The sequence below is a fragment of the Phasianus colchicus genome, chromosome 35 (genome assembly GCF_987193195.1).
Source record: "Phasianus colchicus chromosome 35, bPhaCol1.hap1.1, whole genome shotgun sequence".
NCBI lineage: Eukaryota > Metazoa > Chordata > Aves > Galliformes > Phasianidae > Phasianus > Phasianus colchicus.
In genome coordinates, this window is record NC_143470.1 from 1,618,115 (window position 1) to 1,640,094 (window position 21,980).

The following is a 21,980-nucleotide window of genomic DNA, read 5'->3' on the forward strand; positions in this document are numbered from 1 at the left end:
CAGTGCTTTGTTTGGGGGGGGGGGGGGGGGATTCACTGGGGGATCCATTGGTGGGGGGGGGTGCAAAGCACCCTGGGGGGGGGCACGGCATCATTTTGTGGCTCCCCATGGGGGTCTCGATGATTTTTTTGGGGGGTGGGTCCCAAGGGCTCCATCATGAGGTCCTGGAGATTTGGGGGGGGTCCTGGTGCTCTGTGGGTCCTCACAGTGATTTGGGGGGGGTCTCATGGTTCAGGTCTCAGTGGTCTCTATGGGGTTCTATGGCACCATTGGGGGGGGGCTCTGGGGTTCCTGGGGGGGTCCCTTTGTTGGGGGGGGGGGTGAAGAGCATCCTGGGGGCTCCCCATGGGGGTCTCGATGATTTTTGGGGGGGGTCCCAAAGCTCTATGGAAGCGGGGGGGGTCCCAAGGGCTCCATCATGAGGTCCTGGAGATTTGGGGGGGGGTCCCGGTGCTCTTTGGGTCTTCACAGTGATTTGGGGGGGGTGGGGGGGGGTCCCAAAGCTCCATCATGAGGTCCTGGAGATTTGGGGGGGGGGGGTCCTGGTGCTCTGTGGGTCCTCACAGTGATTTGGGGGGGGGTCCCACGGTTCAGGTCTCGGTGGTCTCTACGGGTTTCTATGGATCCATTGTGGGGGGGCTCTGGGGGGGTCGTGGAGCTCCATTGGGAGGGGGGGGGGTGAAGAGCATCCTGGGGGCTCCCCATGGGGGTCTCGATGATTTTTGGGGGGGGTCCCAAGGCTCCATGGAAGGGGGGGGGTCCAAAGGGCTCCATCATGAGGTCCTGGAGATTTGGGGGGGGGGTCCTGGTGCTCTGTGGGTCTTCACAGTGATTTGGGGGGGGGGTCCCAAAGCTCCATCATGAGGTCCTGGAGATTTGGGGGGGGGTCCCGGTGCTCTGTGGGTCCTCACAGTGATGTGGGGGGGGGTGGGGGGGGTCCCAAGGGCTCCATCATGAGGTCCTGGAGATTTTGGGGGGGGGCCCTGGTGCTCTTTGGGTCCTCACAGTGATTTGGGGGGGGCGGGGGGGGGTCCCAGGGGCTCCATCATGAGGTCCTGAATATTTGGGGTGGGGGTCCCGGTGCTCTGTGGGGGGCAGAAATTAAGAGTTTTGTGAGGAAGATGTGGAGGGGGGGGGTCCCGGGGGGGGGAGGGGGGTCCCAGGGCTTCATTATGGGGTCCAGAGTCGGGGGTCCCGGGGGGGTCCCAGAGTTTCATTATGAGGTCCAGAGTTGGGGGTCCCGGGGGGGGGATGGGGGTCCCAGGGCTTCATTATGGGGTCCAGAACTGGGGGTCCTGGGGGGGGGAGGGGGGTCCCAGGGCTTCATTATGGGGTCCAGAATTGGGGGTCCTGGGAGGGGGTACAGGGGGGTCCCAGGGCTTCATTATGGGGTCCAGAGTCGGGGGTCCCGGGGGGGGGGGCAGGGGGTTCCCAGGCTTCATTATGGGGTCCAGAATTGGGGGTCCTGGGGAGGGGGGGGGGGTCCCAGGGCTTCATTATGGGGTCCAGAACCGGGGGTCCTGGGGGGGGGAGGGGGGTCCCAGGGCTTCATTATGGGGTCCAGAATTGGGGGTCCCAGGGGGGGGATGGGGGTCCCAGGGCTTCATTATGGGGTCCAGAACTGGGGGTCCTGGGGGGGGGAGGGGGGGTCCCAGGGCTTCAATATGGGGTCCAGAATTGGGGGTCCCAGGGGGGGAGGGGGGGTCCCAGGGCTTCATTATGGGGTCCACAGTTGGGGGTCCCAGGGCTTCATTATGGGGTCCAGAGATGGGGGTCCCGGGGGGGGGGGGGGGCGGGGGGGGTCCCAGGGCTTCATTATGGGGTCCAGAGTCGGGGGTCCCGGGGGGGGGGGCAGGGCTTCATTATGGGGTCCAGAGTCGGGGGTCCCGGGGGGGGGGGTCCCAGGGCTTCATTATGGGGTCCAGAGTCGGGGGTCCTGGGGGGGGGGAGGGGGGGTCCCAGAGTTTCATTATGGGGTCCACAGTTGGGGGTCCCGGGGGGGGGGGGGGCAGGGGGGTCCCAGGGCTTCATTATGGGGTCCCCAGTGCTGCCTGGGGGGGGGGGGGGGGGGTTCACAGTCCAATAAATCCACAGGGGGGTGGGAGAGGGGAGTCCCACAATTCCAGAGAAATGGGGGGGGTCCAGAAGCTCAATGGGGGGGGGGAGGCACAGTTCCATAGAGATGGGGAGAGATGGGGGGGTCCCAAGGTTCCATGGGGGGGGTCTTAAGGCTCCATAGGGGTGGGGGGGGGTCCCAAGGTTCCATGGGGGGGGTCTTAAGGCTCCATAGGGGTGGGGGGGGGTCCCAAGGTTCCATGGGGAGGGTCCCAAATCTCCATGGGGGGGGGGGCGAAAGGGGGGGGGGTCTCGAGGCTCCATAAGGGTGGGGGGGTCCCAAGGTGGGAAATCCTGATGCTCCATGAGGGTCCTCACAGTTGCATGGGGTGGGGGGGCTCCCAAGTCTCCACAGGGGGGGTGGTGGTGGTGGTGGTGTTTAATCCTTGCTCCTTCGCTCCGTCCGTTCGCCCCGCGTCGCTGCTATCGCGACTATCGCCGTTCCCGCCGTCCTCCCTCGTCTCTCGCCGCGTCTCGGCCGGATCCCTGCCGTCCGGCTCCCCTCTCCGCGGATGCCGCAGGCTGGCGGCCAACACCAGGCCCTGCACGGCGGCGTAAGCGGCACCGAGAGGCAGCAGGAGGTGCTGCAGCAACAACCGCAGCGCCGCGGCGGCCAACAGGAAAGCGGCCAGGCCTTGCAGCCAAGCTCCGGTCGCTCCTCCCAACCCGACCGCCGCCAACAGCCGCCCGGCTCCCGACGCCCGCAAAGCCGTCCGGGCCGCTCCGAGGCAGCAGAGGGCGCCCAAATCGAAGAGGCGTCTGGATAAGGCTAAGCAGATCTCCAAAGGTTCCGCGGAATCGGCCGGGGGATCACCGCGGCCCCACGGAGGGCCTCGGCCCCACGGAGCGCCCCGGGCCCAGCGCCACATCGGGGACGGGATGGTAGAGATGGCGGAGGGTCACGTGGGGGCGTTGCTATGGGGACGGGCGGAAGGACGGCCCGGGATCCAAGATGGCGGAGGGTCACGTGGGGGCGTTGCTATGGGGACGGGCGGAAGGACGGTCCTGGTTACAAGATGGCGGAGGGTCACGTGGGGGCGTTGCTATGGGGACGGGCGGAAGAAAGGCCCGGGATCCAAGATGGCGGATAGTCACGTGGGGGCGTTGCTATGGGGACGGGCGGAAGAACGGCCCGGGATCCAAGATGGCGGAGGGTCACGTGATAGCGTTGCTATAGGGACGAGCGGAAGTACTCTCTGGCTTTCAAGACGGTGGAGAGTCACGTGGTGGCGTTGCTATGGGGACGGGCGGAAGTACGCTCTGGCTTTCAATACAGCGGATAGTCACGTGGGGGCGTTGCTATGGGGACGGGCGGAAAAACGGTCCTGGTTACAAGATGGCGGCACGTCACGTGGGGGCGTTGCTATGGGGACGGGCGGAAGTACTCGCTTGCTTTCAATACGGTGGAGAGTCACGTGGTGGCGTTGCTATGCGGACGGGCGGAAGTACCGCCTTGTTTCCAAAACGGCATGAGGGTCACGTGGAGGCGTTGCTATGGGGACGGGCGGAAGAACGGCCCCAATTACAAGATGGCGGAGGGTCACGTGGGGGCGTTTCTATAGGGACGGGCGGAAGAACGGCCCTGGTTCGAAGATGGCGGCACGTCACGTGGCTGCGTTGCTATAGGGACGAGCGGAAGTACCGCCTTGCTTTCAAGATGGCGGCGCGTCACGTGACAACGGCAGCCAGAAAGGTTACCGGAAGTGCCGGTGTAAGAACGACAAAATAAACGGCGATGCACGACGCACCGGCGTTGCTACGGAAAGGCCTCCCGCCTCGCTACGACCCCGCGGCGTCACGCGATGAGCGCCCGTCCCCGCTTGTTCCTACGAGACTCCGCTTCCAGATGGCGGCGCATCACGTCACCACCATGCCCCCTTTTCGCGAAGGGTCAAAATGGCGGCGCACCACGTGACCCCACCCCCTTGGCCCAGGGTTACAAAGATGGCGGCGCACCACGTGACCCCACCCCCTTGGCCCAGGGTTACAAAGATGGCGGCGCACCACGTGACCCCACCCCCCTTTTGCCCAGGGTTACAAAGATGGCGGCGCACCACGTGATCCCACCAACTTCACCCAGGGTTACAAAGATGGCGGCGCACCACGTGACCCCACCCCCTTAACGCAGGGTTACAAAAATGGCTGCGCACCACGTGACCCCACCCCCGTTGCCCATGGTTACGGGCGGGAACCCGTCCAAGATGGCGGCGCCCACGCGGCCCCACCGCCCCTACGGGCATTAATCACCACTCCACCACCACAAACGGCCTCAAAACCTCTTTTATTACCCACAAACCGCAGCTTTACCTCGGCGCAGCCCCCCAAAATCGCTTTTCCCGTGCGTTCCGCCGATCCTGAAGGATATAAACAAAAAAACAAGCACTGAGCGGACACGGCGCGGCGCGGAGCGGCCTGGCGGCGCGGACACCGCGGGCTCAGTGCGCTGCGGGCTCGTCACGGCGGCTCGGCCTCGTGCGGGGCTCCTCACAGCCGCGGGGGCAGCAAAAACCGCGGGTTGAGAGGGGGGTGAAAAACCGCCACTTACCGCTACGGCGGCCACCCGATGCGACGGAAACCTGCGAAGAACAGACAGCGGTGAGGGCGGAGCGGGGCGGACGGCGGAGCGGGGCCGTCGCTCAGGCGCTGCGGTGTCCTCAGAGGGGTCGGAGACTCTAGTCTGAGCGATCATCACCGCGACGGCCCCGCGCGTTGAAGGGCAACAGCGCCCCCCCCGCCCGCAGCCATACTTACCTCCGCGCCGAATGGCGGCGAGCGGCGCTGCGGGGGTTTTTATAGCCGCCGAGGCTCCGCCCACCGCGCGGCGCATGCGCGGTTCGACCTGCGGGCAGAGCGCGGCCGCTGATTGGCTGGCGCGCGGCGAGGGGGCGGAACCGCTTCTGGCTGTGGGGTTTCTATGGGGCGGCAGCGCGTGGTTGGAGGGTTTCTATAGGGCAGCACCGCTGGATATGGGGTAGCTGTGGGGCAGCAGCACTGGGCTATGGGGCAGCTATGGGGCAGCACCACCCCCGGCTATGGGGCATCTATGGGGCAGCACCACCCCCGGCTATGGGGCAGCTATGGGGCAGCACCACCCCCGGCTATGGGGCATCTATGGGGCAGCAGCACCCCCGGCTATGGGGCAGATATGGGGCATCCCTTCTGGCTATGGGGCTTCTATGGGGCAGCACCACCCCCTGCTATGGGGCATCTATGGGGCAGCACCCCCCCCAACTATAGGGCAGTACCACCTCCTGCTATGGGGCTTCTATGGGGCAGCACCACCCCCTGCTATGGGGCAGCTATGGGGCAGCATCACTCCCTGCTATGGGGCAGCTATGGGGCATCCCCTCGGACTATGGGGTGGCTATGGGGCATCTATAGGGCAGCAGCACCACTGGGCTATAAGGCAGCTATGGAGGCCCCTCCCCCAGCTATGGGGTATCTATGGGGCAGCACCACCCCCTGCTATGGGGCATCTATGGGGCATCCCTTCTGGCTATGGGGCAGCTATGGGGCAGCACCACCATCTGCTATGGGGCTTCTATGGGGCAGCACCACCTCCTGCTAGGGGGCAGCCCCTCTGGATATGGGGCAAATATGGGGCAGCAGCACTGGGCTATGGGGCAGCTATGGGGCAGTACCACCTCCTGCTATGGGGCTGCTATGGGGCAGCACCACCCCCGGCTATGGGGCTGCTATGGGGCAGCACCACCTCCTGCTATGGGGCTGCTATGGGGCAGCATCACTCCCTGCTATGGGGCATCTATGGGGCAGCACCCCCCCCAACTATAGGGCAGTACCACCTCCTGCTATGGGGCTTCTATGGGGCAGCACCACCCCCTGCTAGGGGGCAGCCCCTCTGGATATGGGGCAAATATGGGGCAGCAGCACTGGGCTATGGGGCAGCTATGGGGCAGTACCACCTCCTGCTATGGGGCTGCTATGGGGCAGTACCACCCCCTGCTATGGGGCATCCCCTCTGGATATGGGGTATCTATGGGGCAGCACCACTGGGCTATGGGGCAGCTATGGGGCAACACCACCCCCGGCTATGGGGCAGCTATGGGGCAGCACCACCTCCTGCTATGGAGCATCTATGGGGCATCCCCTCGGACTATGGGGTGGCTATGGGGCATCTATAGGGCAGCAGCACCACCGGGCTATGGGGCAGCTATGGAGGCCCCCCCCAGCTATAGGGTATCTATGGGGCAGCAGCACCGGGCTATGGGGCTTCCATGGGGCAGCACCACCCCCTGTTATGTGACGTCTATGGGGCAGCACCACCCCCTGCTATGGAGCAGCTATGGGGCAGCACCACCACCTGCTATGGGGCAGCTATGGGGCAGCACCACCTCCTGCTATGGGGCCACTATGGGGCAGCATCACTCCCTGCTATGGGGCATCTATGGGGCAGCACCACCTCCTGCTATGGGGCAGCTATGGGGCAGCACCACCCCCGGCTATGGGGCAGCTATGGGGCATCCCTTCTGGCTACGGAGCTTCTATGGGGCAGCACCACCCCCTGCTATGGGGCAGCTATGGGGCAGCACCACCCCCGGCTATGGGGCAGCTATGGGGCATCCCTTCTGGCTACGGAGCTTCTATGGGGCAGCACCACCCCCTGCTATGGGGCAGCCCCTCTGGATATGGTGTATCTATGGGGCAGCACCACTGGGCTATGGGGCTTCTATGGGGCAGCACCACCCCCTGCTATGGGGCAGCTATGGGGCAGCACCACCCCCTGCTATGGGGCAGCTATGGGGCAGCACCACCCCCTGCTATGGGGCAGCTATGGGGCATCCCTTCTGGCTATGGGGCTTCTATGGGGCAGCACCACCCCCTGCTATGGGGCAGCTATGGGGCAGCATCACTCCCTGCTATGGGGCAGCTATGGGGCATCCCCTCGGACTATGGGGTGGCTATGGGGCATCTATAGGGCAGCAGCACCACCGGGCTATGGGGCAGCTATGGAGGCCCCCCCCAGCTATAGGGTATCTATGGGGCAGCAGCACCGGGCTATGGGGCTTCCATGGGGCAGCACCACCCCCTGCTATGGGGCATCTATGGGGCATCCCTTCTGGCTATGGGGCAGCTATGGGGCAGCACCACCTTCTGCTATGGGGCAGCTATGGGGCAGCACCACCTCCGGCTATGGGGCAGCCCCTCTGGATATGGGGTATCTATGGGGCAGCAGCACTGGGCTATGGGGCAGATATGAGGCAGCACCACCTCCTGCTATGGGGCATCTATAGGGCATCCCTTCTGGCTATGGGGCAGCACCATTGCCGGCTATGGGGCAGCTATGGGGCATCCCTTCTGGCTATGGGGCTTCTATGGGGCAGCACCACCATCTGCTATGGGGCAGCTATGGGGCAGCACCACCATCTGCTATGGGGCAGCTATGGGGCAGCACCACCCCCTGCTATGGGGTATCTATGGGGCATCCCTTCTGGCTATGGGGCTTCTATGGGGCAGCACCACCATCTTCTATGGGGCAGCTATGGGGCAGCGTCACTCCCTGCTATGGGGCAGCACCACCATCTGCTATGGGGCATCTATAGGGCATCCCTTCTGGCTATGGGGCAGCACCATTGCCAGCTATGGGGCAGCTATGGGGCATCCCTTCTGGCTACGGAGCTTCTATGGGGCAGCACCACCCCCTGCTATGGGGCAGCCCCTCTGGATATGGGGTATCTATGGGGCAGCACCACTGGGCTATGGGGCTTCTATGGGGCAGCACCACCTCCTGCTATGGGGCAGCTATGGGGCAGCACCACCCCCTGCTATGGGGCAGCTATGGGGCAGCACCACCCCCTGCTATGGGGCAGCTATGGGGCATCCCTTCTGGCTATGGGGCTTCTATGGGGCAGCACCACCCCCTGCTATGGGGCAGCTATGGGGCAGCATCACTCCCTGCTATGGGGCAGCTATGGGGCATCCCCTCGGACTATGGGGTGGCTATGGGGCATCTATAGGGCAGCAGCACCACTGGGCTATAAGGCAGCTATGGAGGCCCCTCCCCCAGCTATAGGGTATCTATGGGGCAGCACCACCCCCTGCTATGGGGCATCTATGGGGCATCCCTTCTGGCTATGGGGCAGCTATGGGGCAGCACCACCATCTGCTATGGGGCTTCTATGGGGCAGCACCACCCCCTGCTATGGGGCATCTATGGGGCATCCCTTCTGGCTATGGGGCTTCTATGGGGCAGCACCACCATCTGCTATGGGGCAGCTATGGGGCAGCGTCACTCCCTGCTATGGGGCAGCTATGGGGCATCCCTTCTGGCTATGGGGTGGCCAACACCATCCCCTACAAGCCACGCCCCCTTCTCAAAGCCCCGCCCCTTTCTTCAGCCCCACCCATCCAAACCACGCCCCCTTCTAGAAGCTCCGCCCCTTCACTTCCCTACAAGCCACGCCCCCTTAACGAAGCCCCGCCCCTTTCCGAAAAGCCACGCCCCCTTCTCGAACCTCCGCCCTTTTCAGCACAGCCTCCCAGCAAGCCCCGCTCCTTCTCAGAGCCCCGCCCTTCTTCGGTACCACGCCCCCTTCACGAAAGCCCCGCCCCTTTCCTGCACCACCGCCCAGCTAGCCCCGCCCCCATCTCGAAGCCACGCCCCTTCTCCAAACCCCCGGCACCGAAAAGCCCCGCCCCCTTCCCAGCAGACCCGCCAACCCCGCCTCCTCCTCCAAGCCCCGCCCCCTTCTCCAGCACTACCTCCACGCAAACCCCGCCCCCTTCCCGAAGCCCCGCCCCTCTCGCTCCCCCGGCACCAATAAGCCCCGCCCCTCTACCAGCACACCCACAAACCTCGCCCCCTCATTGAAGCCCCGCCCCCTTCTCCAGAACCACCTCCATGCAAACCCCGCCCCCTTCCCGAAGCCCCGCCCCTCTCCCTCCCCCGAGCACCAATAAGCCCCGCCCCTCTCCCAGGAGATCAGCAAACTACGCCCCCCCTTGAAGCCCCGCCCACTTCCCTATAAGCCCCCTTCTCCAGAACCACCTCCACGCAAACCCCGCCCCCTTCCCGAAGCCCCGCCCCTCTCCCACCCCCGGCACCAATAAGCCCCGCCCCCCTCCCCGCAGATCCGCAAACCACGCCCCCTCCTCCAGCACCACCTCCTAACCCCGCCCCCTTCCCGAAGCCCCGCCCCTCTCCCACTCCCCGGCACCAATAAGCCCCGCCCCTCTCCCAGGAGATCAGCAAACCACGCCCCCTCCTTGAAGCCCCGCCTTCATCTCTTTGCAAACCCCGCCCCCTTCCCGAAGCCCCGCCCCTCTCCCACTCCCCGGCACCAATAAGCCCCACCCCCTCCCTGAAGCCCCGCCCCCTTCCCACAAGCCCCGCCCACACAGCACAGCCAGCTGAGGCAGCTTTATTTTACCAAAAACACAGAAATTGTACAGCCGGGGGGGGGGGGGGGAGGAGGGATTTTTTTGGGGAGGGGGGGGGGCAGAGGGGGGGGGGGGGCTTTGTGTGGGACCCCGGTCTGCACACGCGGTTTGGTTTTATTTTTTTTATTTTTTTTTTTTTTGTTTTGTTTTCGGGGTATTTTTTTTGTGTTTTTTTTTTTTGGTCTTTTCCATCGGTTTTTCTATAAAAACCCCCAGCGCCGGATTCGGGGCGGGGGGGGGGGGGGGGTTTAAATCCCCGCCTGGACACACGTGAAACGACCGCCCCCCCCCCCCCCAGCCTTTTCCCCTCCCCCCCCATAACCCATAAAAATCATCACTGCAGCTCCGGGTTGGGGGCGGGGGGGGCAAAAGGGGGGGTGGGGAGGTGGGGGGGTTGACCCCCTTTTTTTGGGGGGGGGGGGGGGGGTCAGGGGGTGAGGAGGGATCCGACCAATGGCGACGCGGCACGGCCTTATCGGGTCTGCTCGACTGTGGGGGAGGGGATGCAAATGGTGAGGGGGGGGGTGGGGGGGGGGCAGGCACTGAACCTGAAACCCCCACCGTCTCCCCAAGGACCCCCCTCGTGACCCCTCCCCAGACTCCCCACCCCACCCAAGACCCCCCTTACCCTCTCCCTCTCCCCCCAAACCCCCCAAGTTCCCCCCATACCCCCTTCTTCTCCCCCAAATCCCCCCTTACCCCCTTCCTCTCCCCCCAAACCCCCTTCCTCTCCCCCCAAATCCCCCAAAGACCCCCCTTACCCCCTTTCTTTCCCCCCCAAACCCCCCCAGGTCCCCCCATACCCCCTTCCTCTTCCCCCAAATCCCCAAGGACCCCCTTCCTGTCCCCCCAAACCCTCCCAGGACTCCCCCAAATCCCCCCTTACCCCCTTCCTCTCCCCCCAAACCCCCCCAAATCCCCCCTTACCCCCTTCCTCTCCCTCCAAACCCCCCCAGGACCCCCCTTACCCCCTTTCTTTCCCCCTTACCCCCTTCCTCTCCCCCCTTACCCCTGCATACCCCCTTCCTCCCCCTCCAGGACCCCCCTTACCCCCTTCCTCTCCCCCCCAAACCCCCCCAGGACCCCCCTTCTCTCCCCCCAAACCCCCCCAGGTCCCCCCATACCCCCTTCCTCTCCCCCCTTACTCCCCCATACCCCCTTCCTCTCCCCCCAAACCCCCCCAGGACCCCCCCCACACCCCCCCAGGACCCCCGTAGCCCCCCCCCAGGTGCTCACTGTAGGAGGAGATGTCGATCTCATCGCCCTGTACCCCCTTCCTCTCTCCCCAAACCCCCCCTACCCCCTTCCTCTCCCCCCAAACACCCCCAGGACCCCCCAAAACCCCCCAGGACTCCCCCAAACCCCCCCGTACCCCCTTCCTCTCCCCCCAAACCCCCTTCCTCTCCCCCCAAATCCCCCAAAGACCCCCCTTACCCCCTTTCTTTCCCCCCCAAACCCCCCCAGGTCCCCCCATACCCCCTTCCTCTCCCCCCAAACCCCCCCCAGGTCCCCCCTTCTCTCCCCGCACAGCCCCCCAGGACCCCCCATACCCCCTTCCTCTCCCCCCAAATCCCCCCAGGACCCCCCTTACCCCCTTTCTCTTGCCCCAGGACTCCCCATACCCCCTTCCTCTCCCCCCAAACCCCCCCAGGACTCCCCCAAATGCCCCCTTACCCCCTTCCTCTCCCCCCAAATCCCCCCAGGACTCCCCCAAATGCCCCCATACCCCCTTCCTCTCCCCCCAAACCCCCCCAGGACTCCCCCAAATGCCCCCTTACCCCCTTCCTCTCCCCCCAAATCCCCCCAGGACTCCCCCAAATGCCCCCATACCCCCTTCCTCTCCCCCCAAATCCCCCCAGGACTCCCCCAAATGCCCCCATACCCCCTTCCTCTTCCCCCAAACCCTCCCAGGACTCCCCCAAATCCCCCCAGGACTCCCCCAAATCCCCCCTTACCCCCTTCCTCTCCCCCCAAACTCCCTTAAATCCCCCCATACCCTCTTCCTCTCCCCCCAAACCCCCCCCAGGACCCCCCACACCCCCCCAGGACCCCCCTTACCCCCTTCCTCTCCCCCCAAACCCCCCCCAGGTCCCCCCTTCTCTCCCCCCACAGCCCCCAGGACCCTCCTTACCCCCTTCCTCTCCCCCCAAATCCCCCCATACCCCCTTCCTCTCCCCCAAACTCCCTCAAATCCCCCCATACCCTCTTCCTCTCCCCCCCAAATCCCCCCTTACCCCCTTCCTCTCCCCCCAAACTCCCTTAAATCCCCCCATACCCCCTTCCTCTCCCCCCAAACCCCCCCAGGACCCTCCTTACCCCCTTCCTCTCCCCCCTAAACCGCCAGGTCCCCCTGTACCTCCTTCCTCTCCCCCCTTACCCCTCCATACCCCCTTCCTCTCCCCCCAAACCCCCCCAGGACTCCCCCAAATCCCCCCTTACCCCCTTCCTCTCCCCCCAAACCCCCCCAGGACCCCCCCAAATCCCCCCCAGGCCCCCCATAGCCCCCCCCCCAGGTGCTCACTGTAGGAGGAGATGTCGATCTCGTCGGGCAGCTCGCTGATGTTGACCTCGAAGCGGTCCTGCACGTCGTTCAGGATCTTGGCGTCGTTCTCGTCCGACACGAAGGTGATGGCCAGGCCTTTGGTGCCGAAGCGCCCCGCTCGCGCCACCTGCCGCACGGGGGGGGTAATTAGCAGGGCGCTCGTTAATGAGATATGGGGGGGGGGAGGGGGGTAATGGGGGGGGAGTTTAATGAAGGGGGTTAGGGAGGGGAGGGATGGGTTAGTGAGGGGAGGGGAAGGGGGTTAATGAGGAGAGCGGGGTTAATGAGGGGAGGGGGGGTTAATGAGGGGAGGGGGTTAATGAGGGGAGGGGTTAATGAGGGGAGGGGGTTAATGAGGGGAGGGGAGGGGGGGTTAATGAGGGGAAGGGAGGGGGGGTTAATGAGGGGAGCGGGGTTAATGAGGGGAGGGGTTAATGAGGGGAGGGGTTAATGAGGGGAGGGGTTAATGAGGGGAGGGGAAGGGGGGGTTAATGAGGGGAGGCGAGGGGGGGGTAATGAGGGGAGGGGAGGGGGGGTTAATGAGGGGAGCGGGGTTAATGAGGGGAGGGGTTAATGAGGGGAGGGGTTAATGAGGGGAGGGGGTTAATGAGGGGAGGGGAAGGGGGGGTTAATGAGGGGAGGGGAGGGGAAGGGGGGGTTAATGAGGGGAGGCGACGGGGGGGTAATGAGGGGAGGGGAGGGGGGGTTAATGAGGGGAGCGGGGTTAATGAGGGGAGGGGTTAATGAGGGGAGGGGGTTAATGAGGGGAGGGGGTTAATGAGGGGAGGGGAGGGGGGTTAATGAGGGGAGGGGGTTAATGAGGGGAGGGGAAGGGGGGGTTAATGAGGGGAGGGGAGGGGGGGGTAATGAGGGGAGGGGAGGGGGGGTTAATGAGGGGAGGGGGTTAATGAGGGGATGGGTTAATGGGGGGGGGACGGGTTAATGAGGGGGGGGAAGGGGGAGGGATGGGTTAGTGAAGGGAGGGGAAGGGGGTTAATGAGGTGAGGGGAGGGGGGGAGGGAGGGGTTAATGAGGGGAGGGGAAGGGGGGGTTAATGAGGGGAGGAGGTTAATGAGGGGAAGGGGTTAATGAGGGGAGGAGTTAATGAGGGGAGGAGTTAATGAGGGGAGGAGTTAATGAGGGGAGGGGGTTAATGAGGGGAGGGGGTTAATGAGGGGAGGGGGTTAATGAGGGGAGGGGGTTAATGAGGGGAGGGGGTTAATGAGGGGAGGGGGTTAATGAGGGAAGGGGGTTAATGAGGGGAGGGGGTTAATGAGGGGAGGGGGTTAATGAGGGGAGGGGGTTAATGAGGGGAGGGGGTTAATGAGGGGAGGGATGGGTTAATGAGGGGAGGGGAGGGGGGGTCAATGAGGGGAGGGGTTAATGAGGGGAGGGGGTAATGAGGGGAGGGGGAGGGGGTTAATGAGGAAAGGGAGTTAATGAGGGGAGGGGGAGGGGTTAATGAGGGGAGGGGGGGTCAATGAGGGGAGGGGGTTAATGAGGGGAAGGGAGGGGAGGGAGGGGTTAATGAGTGGAGGGGAGGGGGGGTTAATGAGGGGAGGGGTTAATGAGGGGAGGGGTTAATGAGGGGAGGGGTTAATGAGGGGAGGGGGGCGTTAACGAGGGGAGGGGGAGTTTTAACGAGGGGAGGGGGGTGTTAACGAGGGGAGGGGGAGTTTTAATGAGGGGAGGGGGGCGTTAACGAGGGGAGGGGGGGTTTTAATGAGGGGAGGGGGGCGTTAACGAGGGGAGGGGGGCGTTAACGAGGGGAGGGGGGCGTTAACGAGGGGAGGGGGGCGTTAACGAAGGGAGGGGGGAGCATTAATGAGGGGAAGGGGAAGAGGGTTAATGAGGGGAGGGGGTGTTAATGAGGGGGTCAATGAGGGGAGGGGGGCGTTAACGAGGGGAGGGGGGCGTTAATGAGGGGGTCAATGAGGGGAGGGATGGGTCAATGAGGGGAGCGGGGTGTTAATGAGGGGAGGGGGGCGTTAACGAGGGCAGGGGGGGTTTCAATGAGGGGAGGGGGGCGTTAATGAAGGGAGTGGGGCGTTAACGAGGGGAGGGGGGCGTTAACGAGGGGAGGGGGGCGTTAACGAGGGGAGGGGGGGTTTTAACGAGGGGAGGGGGGGTTTTAATGAGGGGAGGGGGGCGTTAACGAGGGGAGGGGGGCGTTAACGAGGGGAGGGGGGCGTTAACGAGGGGGTCAATGAGGGGAGGGGGGCGTTAATGAAGGGAGGGGGGTGTTAACGAGGGGAGGGGGGCGTTAACGAGGGGAGGGGGGGTTTTAATGAGGGGAGGGGGGGTTTTAATGAGGGGAGGGGGGCGTTAAGGAGGGGAGGGGGGGTTTTAATGAGGGGAGGGGGGCGTTAATGAAGGGAGGGGGGCGTTAATGAAGGGAGGGGGGGTTTTAATGAGGGAAGGGGGGAGATAATGAGGGGGTCAATGAGGGGAGGGGGGCGTTAATGAGGGGAGGGGGGCGTTAACGAAGGGAGGGGGGCGTTAACGAAGGGAGGGGGGTTTTAATGAGGGGAGGGGGGGTTTTAACGAGGGGAGGGGGGTGTTAAGGAGGGGAGGGGGGCGTTAATGAGGGGAGGGCGCCCACCCGGTGCAGGTAGGTGTCGGAATCCTCAGGCATGTCGTAGTTGAAGGCGATGTTGACGCGCTCGATGTCCATCCCGCGCCCAAACAGGTTGGTGGCCACCAGGATACGGCGCTGGAAGTCCTTGAACTGCTGGTAACGGGACAGCCTGGGGGGGGGGACAACGGTAAGGGGGGGTCCTGGGGGACTTTGGGGGGAACGGGAGGGGTTAAGGGGGGGTTTGGGGGGTGTTGGGGGGAAGGGGAGGGGTTAAGGGGGGGGCTGGTGGGGTTTGGGGGGAAGGGGAGGGGTTACGGGGGGTCCTGGGGGGGTTTGGGGGGAGGGGAGGGGGGATGGAGGGGTTATGGGGGCACTGGGGGGAAGGGGAGGGGTTAAGGGGGGGGCTGGTGGGGTTTGGGAGGAGGGGAGGGTTAAGGGGGGTCGTGGGGGGGTTTGGGGGGAGAGGAGGGGGGATAGGGGGGTCTGGGGGGGAAGGGGAGGGGGTATGGAGGGGTCTGGGGGAGTTTGGGGGGGGAGGGGAGGGGGTATGGAGGGGTCTGGGGGGGTTTGGGGGGGAAGGGGAGGGGGTATGGGGAGGTTTGGGGGAAGGGGAGGGGTTAAGGGGGGGGTCTGGGGGGATTTGGGGGGGTGAGGGGAGAGGAGGGGGGATGGGGGGATTTGGGGGGAAGGGGACGGGGTATGGAGGGTCCTGGGGGTTTGCAGGGAAGGGGAGGGGTTATGGGGGGTCTGGGGGGATTTCGGGGGGAGCTGGGGGGAAGGGGAGGGGTTAAGGGGGAGTCTGGAGGGATTTGGGGGGGGGAGGGGAGGGGGGATGGGGGGGTCTGGGCGGATTTGGGGGCAAGGGGAGGGGTAAAGGAAGGGGCTGGGGGGGGTTGGGAGGAGGGGAAGGGGTATGGGGGGTCCTGGGGGGGACTGGGGGGAAGGGGAGGGGTTAAGGGGGGGTCTGGGGGGATTTGGGGGGAAGGGGAGGGGGTATGGGGAGGTTTGGGGGGAAGGGGAGGGGTTAGGGGGGGGGTCTGGGGGGATTTGGGGGGGTGAGGGGAGAGGAGGGGGGATGGGGGGATTTGGGGGGAAGGGGAGGGGGTATGGAGGGTCCTTGGGGGGTTTGGGGGGAAGGGGAGGGGTTAACGGGGGTCCTGGGGGGATTTGGGGGGAAGGGGAGGGGTTAAGGGGGGGGCTGGGGGGGTTTGGGACGAGGGGAGGTGGGATGGGGGGGTCTGGGGGGATTTGGGGGCAAGGGGAGGGGCTAAGGAAGGGGCGTGGGGGGTTTGGGAGGAGGGGAAGGGGTATGGGGGGTCCTGGGGGGGACTGGGGGGAAGGGGAGGGGTTAAGGGGGGGTCTGGGGGGATTTGGGGGGAAGGGGAGGGGGTATGGGGAGGTTTGGGGGGAAGGGGAGGGGTTAAGGGGGAATCTGGGGGGAGGGGGAGGGGTTATGGGGGGATTTGGGGGGAAGGGGAGGGGGTATGGGGGGTTTTGGGGGGGTTTGGGAGGAGGGCAGGGGTTAAGGGGGGTCCTGGGGGGGTTTGGGGGGAGGGGAGGGGAGATGGGGGGATCTGGGGGGAAGGGGAGGGGTTAAGGGGGGGTCTGGGGGGGTTTGGGGGGGGAGAGGAGGGGGCTATTGAGGGTCCTGGGGGGGGCTGGGGGTCTGGGGGTCCTGGGGTCTTTTGGGAGGGGATTTAGGGTTTCTGGGAGGGGGAGATTTGGGGGTCCTGGGGAGGTTTGGGGGTCTGGGGGTCCTGGGGTCTTTTGGGGGGGGATTTAGGGTTTCTGGGGGGGGAGATTTGGGGGTCCTGGGGAGGCTTGGGTGTCTGGGAGGGGGATTGCGGGGTCCTGGGGGCTTCTGGGGGTCTGGGGAGGGGATCTGGGGGTCCTGGGGTCTTTTGGGGATCCTGGGGGCTTTTGGGGGTCTGGGGTGGGATTTGGGGTTCCTGGGGGCTTTTGGGGATTCTGGGGCAGGATTTAGGGTTCCTGGGGGGGTTTAGGGGTTCCTGGGGTGGGGCTGTGGGGTTTTGGGGTGGGATTTGGGGTCCCGGGGGGGTTTAGGGGATCCGGGGGGGGGCTGTGGGGTTCTGGGGTGGGATTTGGGGTTCCTGGGGGTGGGGCTGTGGGGTTCTGGGGTGGGATTTGGGGTTCCTGGGGGGGTTATGGGGATCCGGGAGGTGGCTGTGGCGTTCTGGGATGGGATTTGGGGTTCCTGGTGAGGATTTGGGAGTTCTGGGGTGGGATTTGGGGTTCCTGGGGGGGATCTGGGTGTTCTGGGGCGGGATTTGGGGTTCCTGGGGGGGTTTAGGGGTTCTGGGGTGGGGCTGTGGGGTTCTGGGGGGGGATTTGGGGTTCCTGGGGGGGTTTGGGGGTTCCTGGGGGGGTTTGGGGGTTCTGGGGTGGGGCTGTAGGGTTCTGGGGTGGGATTTGGGGTTCCTGGGGGGGTTTAGGGGATCCGGGGGGGGATATGGGGTTCCTGGGGGGGGATATGGGGGTTCTGGGGTGGGATTTGGGGATCCGGGGTGGGGATATGGGGGTTCTGGGGTGGGATTTGGGGTTCCTGGGGGGGTTTAGGGGACCCGGGGGGGGGCTGTGGGGTTCTGCGGAGGGATCTGGGGTTCCTGGGGGGGGGTATAGGGGTTACTGGTGGGGTTTCGGGGTCTGGGGCAGGATTTGGGGTTCCTGGGGGGGTTGTGGGAGGATTTGGGGTTCTGGGGTGGGATTTGGGGTTCCAGGCGGGTTTAGAAGTTCTGGGGTGGGATGTGGGGTTCCTGGGGGGGTTTAGGGGATCCGGGGGGGGATTTGGGGTTCCTGGGGGGCTTAGGGGTTTCGGGGGGGGATATGGGGTTCTGGGGTGGGATTTGGGGTTCCTGGAGTGGGGCTGTGGGGTTCTGGGGTGGGATTTGGGGTTCCGGGGGGGTTTAGGGGATCTGGGGATGGGATTTGGGGTTCTGGGGTGGGATTTGGGGTTCCAGGGGGGTTTAGGGGTTCTGGGGTGGGATTTGGGGTTCCTGGGGGGGATCTGGGTGTTCTGGGGCGGGATTTGGGGTTCTAGGGTGGGATTTGGGGTTCCTGGGGGGTGATCTGGGGGTTCTGGGGTGGGATGTGGGGTTCCTGGGGGGGGGTTTAGGGGATCCGGGGTGGGGCTGTGGGGTTCTGGGGTGGGATTTGGGGTTCCTGGGGCGGTGTAAAGGTTCTGGGGGGGATGTGGGGGTTCTGGGGTGGTATTTGGGGTTCCTGGGGGGCTTAGGGGTTTCGGGGGGGGATATGGGGTTCTGGGGTGGGATGTGGGGTTCCTGGGGGGGATCTGGGGGTTCTGGGGTGGGATCTGGGTGTTCTGGGGTGGGATTTGGGGTTCCTGGGGGGGATCTGGGGGTTCTGGGGTGGGATTTGGGGTTTTGGGGTGGGATTTGGGGTTTTGGGGTGGTTTAGGGGTTCTGGGGTGGGATTTGGGGTTCCTGGGGGGGGATCTGGGTGTTCTGGGGTGGGATTTGGGGTTCCTGGGGGGGATCTGGGTGTTCTGGGGTGGGATTTGGGGTTCCTGGGGGGGATCTGGGGGTTCTGGGGTGGGATTTGGGGTTTTGGGGTGGCGCCGCACCGCTCCTCCTGCGGCATCCCGCGGTGGATGGCGATGGCCGGGAAGTTCTGCTCCACCAGCAGCTGCGCCAGCGCGATGCAGCGCTGCACCGACTTGACGAAGATCACCACCTGCCGGCAATTAGCGCGCTTCATTAGCACCGGGGGGGGTTAATCATTAGGCAGGGGGGTAATTAAGAAGGAGAGTATAAGGAAGAACGATAATTGAGGGGAGTAATTAGCAGGAGGGACGTAATTAGGAAGGCGGTAATCAGGGCGATGCAGCGCTGCACCGACTTGACGAAGATCACCACCTGCCGGCAATTAGCGCGCCTCATTAGCACCGGGGGGGGTTAATCATTAGGCAGGGGGGTTATTAGATGGGGAGTATAGGGAGGAAGGATAATTGGGGGGAGTAATTAGCAGGAGGGACGTAATTAGGAAGGCAGTAATCAGGGCGATGCAGCGCTGCACCGACTTGACGAAGATCACCACCTGCCGGCAATTAGCGCGCTTCATTAGCACCGGGGGGGGGGGGGTTAATCATTAGGCAGGGGGGTAATTAAGAAGGGGGGTATAGGGAGGAAGGATAATTGAGGGGAGTAATTAGCAGGAGGGACGTAATTAGGAAGGCAGTAATCAGGGCGATGCAGCGCTGCACTGACTTCAGGAAGATCAGCACCTGCCAGCAATTAGTGCGCTTAATTAGCACCGGGGGGGGGGTTAATCATTAGGCAGGGGGGTAATTAAGAAGGAGAGTATAAGGAAGAACAATAATTGGGGGGAGTAATTAGCAGGAGGGAGTAATTAGGAAGGCAGTAATCAGGGCGATGCAGCGCTGCACCGACTTGATGAAGATCAGCACCTGCCGGCAATTAGCGCGCTTAATTAGCAATGGGGGGGGGTTAATCATTAGGCAGGGGGGTAATTAAGAAGGAGAGTATAAGGAAGAACGATAATTGAGGGGAGTAATTAGCAGGAGGAAGTAATTAGGAAGGCAGTAGTCAGGGCGATGCAGCGCTGCACCGACTTGACGAAGATCACCACCTGCCGGCAATTAGCGCGCTTCATTAGCACCGGGGGGGGGGGTTAATCATTAGGCAAGGGGGTAATTAAGAAGGAGAATATAAGTAAGAACGATAATTGAGGGGAGTAATTAGCAGGAGGGAGTAATTAGGAAGGCAGTAATCAGGGCGATGCAGCGCTGCACCGACTTGACGAAGATCACCACCTGCCGGCAATTAGCGCGCTTCATTAGCACGGGGGGGGGGGGTTAATCATTAGGCAGGGGGGTAATTAAGAAGGAGAGTACAAGGAAGAACAATAATTGAGGGGAGTAATTAGCAGGAGGGAGTAATTAGAGGGGAAGGTCGCTGGGGGGAGTGGTAAAGGGGGTGGTAATTAGTGGGGAAAGTAATTAGAGAGAGAAGATAATTGGGGGGCAGTAATTAGCGGGGAGGTAGGGAGTGATTAGTGGGAGGAGGTGGTAATTAGCAAGCGGGGGTAATTAAGAAGGGGGGTGTAAGGAGGAAGAATAATTGGGGGGAGTAATTAGCAGGAGAGAGTAATTAGAGATGAAGGTTGCTGCGGGGTTGGTTAAAGGTGGTGGTAATTAGCAAGGGGGTAATTAGAAGGATTAGTAATTAAAGAGGAAAGGTAATTGTGGGGGGAGTAATTAGCGGGGAGGTAGGGAGTGATTAGTGGGAGCAGGTAATTAGCAAGGAGGTGGTAATTAGCAGACGGTGATAATTAAGAAGCGGGAAGATAAAAGGAGAAAGAATAATTAGGGGGAGTAATTAGCAGAATGTAGATAATTAGCAAGAGAGTAATCAGAGGGAGGAGTAATTAGAGAAAAAGGTTAATGGGGGGGGGGGAGTAATTAGCAGGGAGGCAGGCAGTGATTAGCAGTGGGGTGGTAATTAGCAGGGAGGTGGTAATTAGGAGGGAGGTGTAAGGAGGAAGAATAATTGGGGGGCAGCCGTGGGGCGGCCGTGGGGCAGCTATGGGGCGGCTATGGGGCGGCTATGGGGCGGCTATGGGGCGGCTATGGGGCGGCTATGGGGCGGCTATGGGGCGGCTATGGGTGGCTATGATGTGTCTAAAGTGTGTCTATGGGGCGGCTATAGGGTGGCTGTGGGGCAGCTATGGGGCAGCTATGGGGCAGCCGTGGGGCAACCTATAGGACGGCTATGGGGCAGCTATGGGGCAGCCGTGGGGCAGCCATGGGGCAGCTATAGGATGGCTATGGGGCAGCCGTGGGGCAGCTGTGGGGCAGCTATGGGGCAGTTGTGGGGCAGCTACAGGATAGTTATGGGGCAGCTCTGGGGCGGCTATGGGGCCGCCATGGGCCAGCCCTGGGGCCGCCATGGGGCAGCTGTGGGGCACCTGTGGGGCAGCTATGGGGCAGCCATGAGGCAGCTATGGGGCAGCCGTGGGGTGGCTATGGGGCAGCCGCGGGGTGGCCATGGGGTCTCTATGGGGCAGCCGTGGGGCAGCTATGGGGCAGCCGTGGGGTCTCTATGGGGCAGCCGTGGGGCAGCCGTGGGGCAGCCATGGGGTCTCTACGGGGCAGCCATGAGGTAGCTATGGGGTCTCTCTGGGGCAGCTCTGGGGCAGCCATGGGGCAGCCATGGGGCAGCTATGGGGCAGCTATGGGGCGGCCGTGGGGCAGCCTATAGGACGGCTATGGGGCAGCTATGGGGCAGCCGTGGGGCAGTTATGGGGTGGCTATGGGGCAGCTATGGAGTGGCCATGGGGCCGCCATGGGGCAGCTATGTGGCAGCTGTGGGGCAGCTATGGGGCAGCTATGGGGCAGCTGTGGGGCAGCTGTGGGGCAGCCGTGGGGCGGCTATGATGTGTCTAAAGTGTGTCTATTGGGTGGCTATAGGGTGGCTGTGGGGCAGCCATGGGGTCTCTATGGGGCAGCCATGGGGCAGCCATGGGGCGGCTATGGGGCGGCGCACCTGGTTGAACTCGAGCACGTCCAGCAGGTCGAAGAGCTTGCGGTTCTTCTCGTTGTCCTTCAGCTTGACGTAGTACTGCTGCAGGCCGTGCAGCGTCAGCTTCGTCTCGTCGTCCACGAAGATCTCCATCGGCTGCCAGCAACGGCCGCCGTCAGCTGCGCCCCACAGCTCTGCCCCACAGCTCTGCCCCACACCCCACAGCTCTGCCCCACAGCCCTGCCCCACAGCTCTGCCCCACAGCTCTGCCCCACAGCCCTGCCCCACAGCTCTGCCCCACACCCCACAGCTCTGCCCCACAGCCCTGCCCCACAGCTCTGCCCCACAGCTCTGCCCCACAGCCCTGCCCCACAGCTCTGCCCCACACCCCACAGCTCTGCCCCACAGCTCTGCCCCACAGCCCTGCCCCATAGCTCTGCCCCACAGCCCTGCCCCACAGCCCTGCCCCACAGCTCTGCCCCACACCCCACAGCCCTGCCCCACAGCCCTGCCCCACACCCCACAGCCCTGCCCCACAGCCCTGCCCCACGGCCCTGCCCCACGGCCCTGCCCCACGGCCCTGCCCCACGGCCCACAGCCCTGCCCCACAGCCCTGCCCCACAGCCCTGCCCCACGGCCCTGCCCCACGGCCCTGCCCCACGGCCCTGCCCCACGGCCCTGCCCCACACCCCACAGCCCTGCCCCACAGCTCTGCCCCACACCCCACAGCTCTGCCCCACAGCCCTGCTCCACAGCTCTGCCCCACACCCCACAGCCCTGCCCCACAGCCCTGCCCCACGGCCCTGCCCCACGGCCCTGCCCCACGGCC

At 64.1% G+C, this 21,980-nt stretch overlaps 1 protein-coding gene and 1 long non-coding RNA gene across 2 annotated transcripts in view; both read right to left on the reverse strand.

The window, feature by feature from the left end:
* Nucleotides 1-4,377: 4,377 nt before the first annotated feature.
* LOC116241790 (uncharacterized) lies at nucleotides 4,378-5,140 on the reverse strand. Its single transcript, XR_004169596.2, has 2 exons — nucleotides 4,661-5,140; nucleotides 4,378-4,469 (listed from the first exon to the last, which is right to left on the reverse strand). It is a non-coding gene; the product is annotated as an uncharacterized LOC116241790 (long non-coding RNA).
* Nucleotides 5,141-9,923: 4,783 nt separating this feature from the next.
* The window catches only part of DDX39B (DExD-box helicase 39B), a 31,782-nt gene continuing 19,725 nt past the window's right edge, over nucleotides 9,924-21,980 (reverse strand). Inside the window, exons 7-11 of the mRNA XM_090129274.1 lie at nucleotides 21,176-21,307; nucleotides 18,235-18,344; nucleotides 14,658-14,802; nucleotides 12,035-12,182; nucleotides 9,924-10,002 (exon numbers count right to left, since the gene is read on the reverse strand). Of these exons, the coding sequence (XP_089985400.1) occupies nucleotides 9,986-10,002; nucleotides 12,035-12,182; nucleotides 14,658-14,802; nucleotides 18,235-18,344; nucleotides 21,176-21,307 (552 nt within the window). The 3' untranslated portion in view covers nucleotides 9,924-9,985. The remainder of the gene's footprint in view (nucleotides 10,003-12,034; nucleotides 12,183-14,657; nucleotides 14,803-18,234; nucleotides 18,345-21,175; nucleotides 21,308-21,980) is intronic.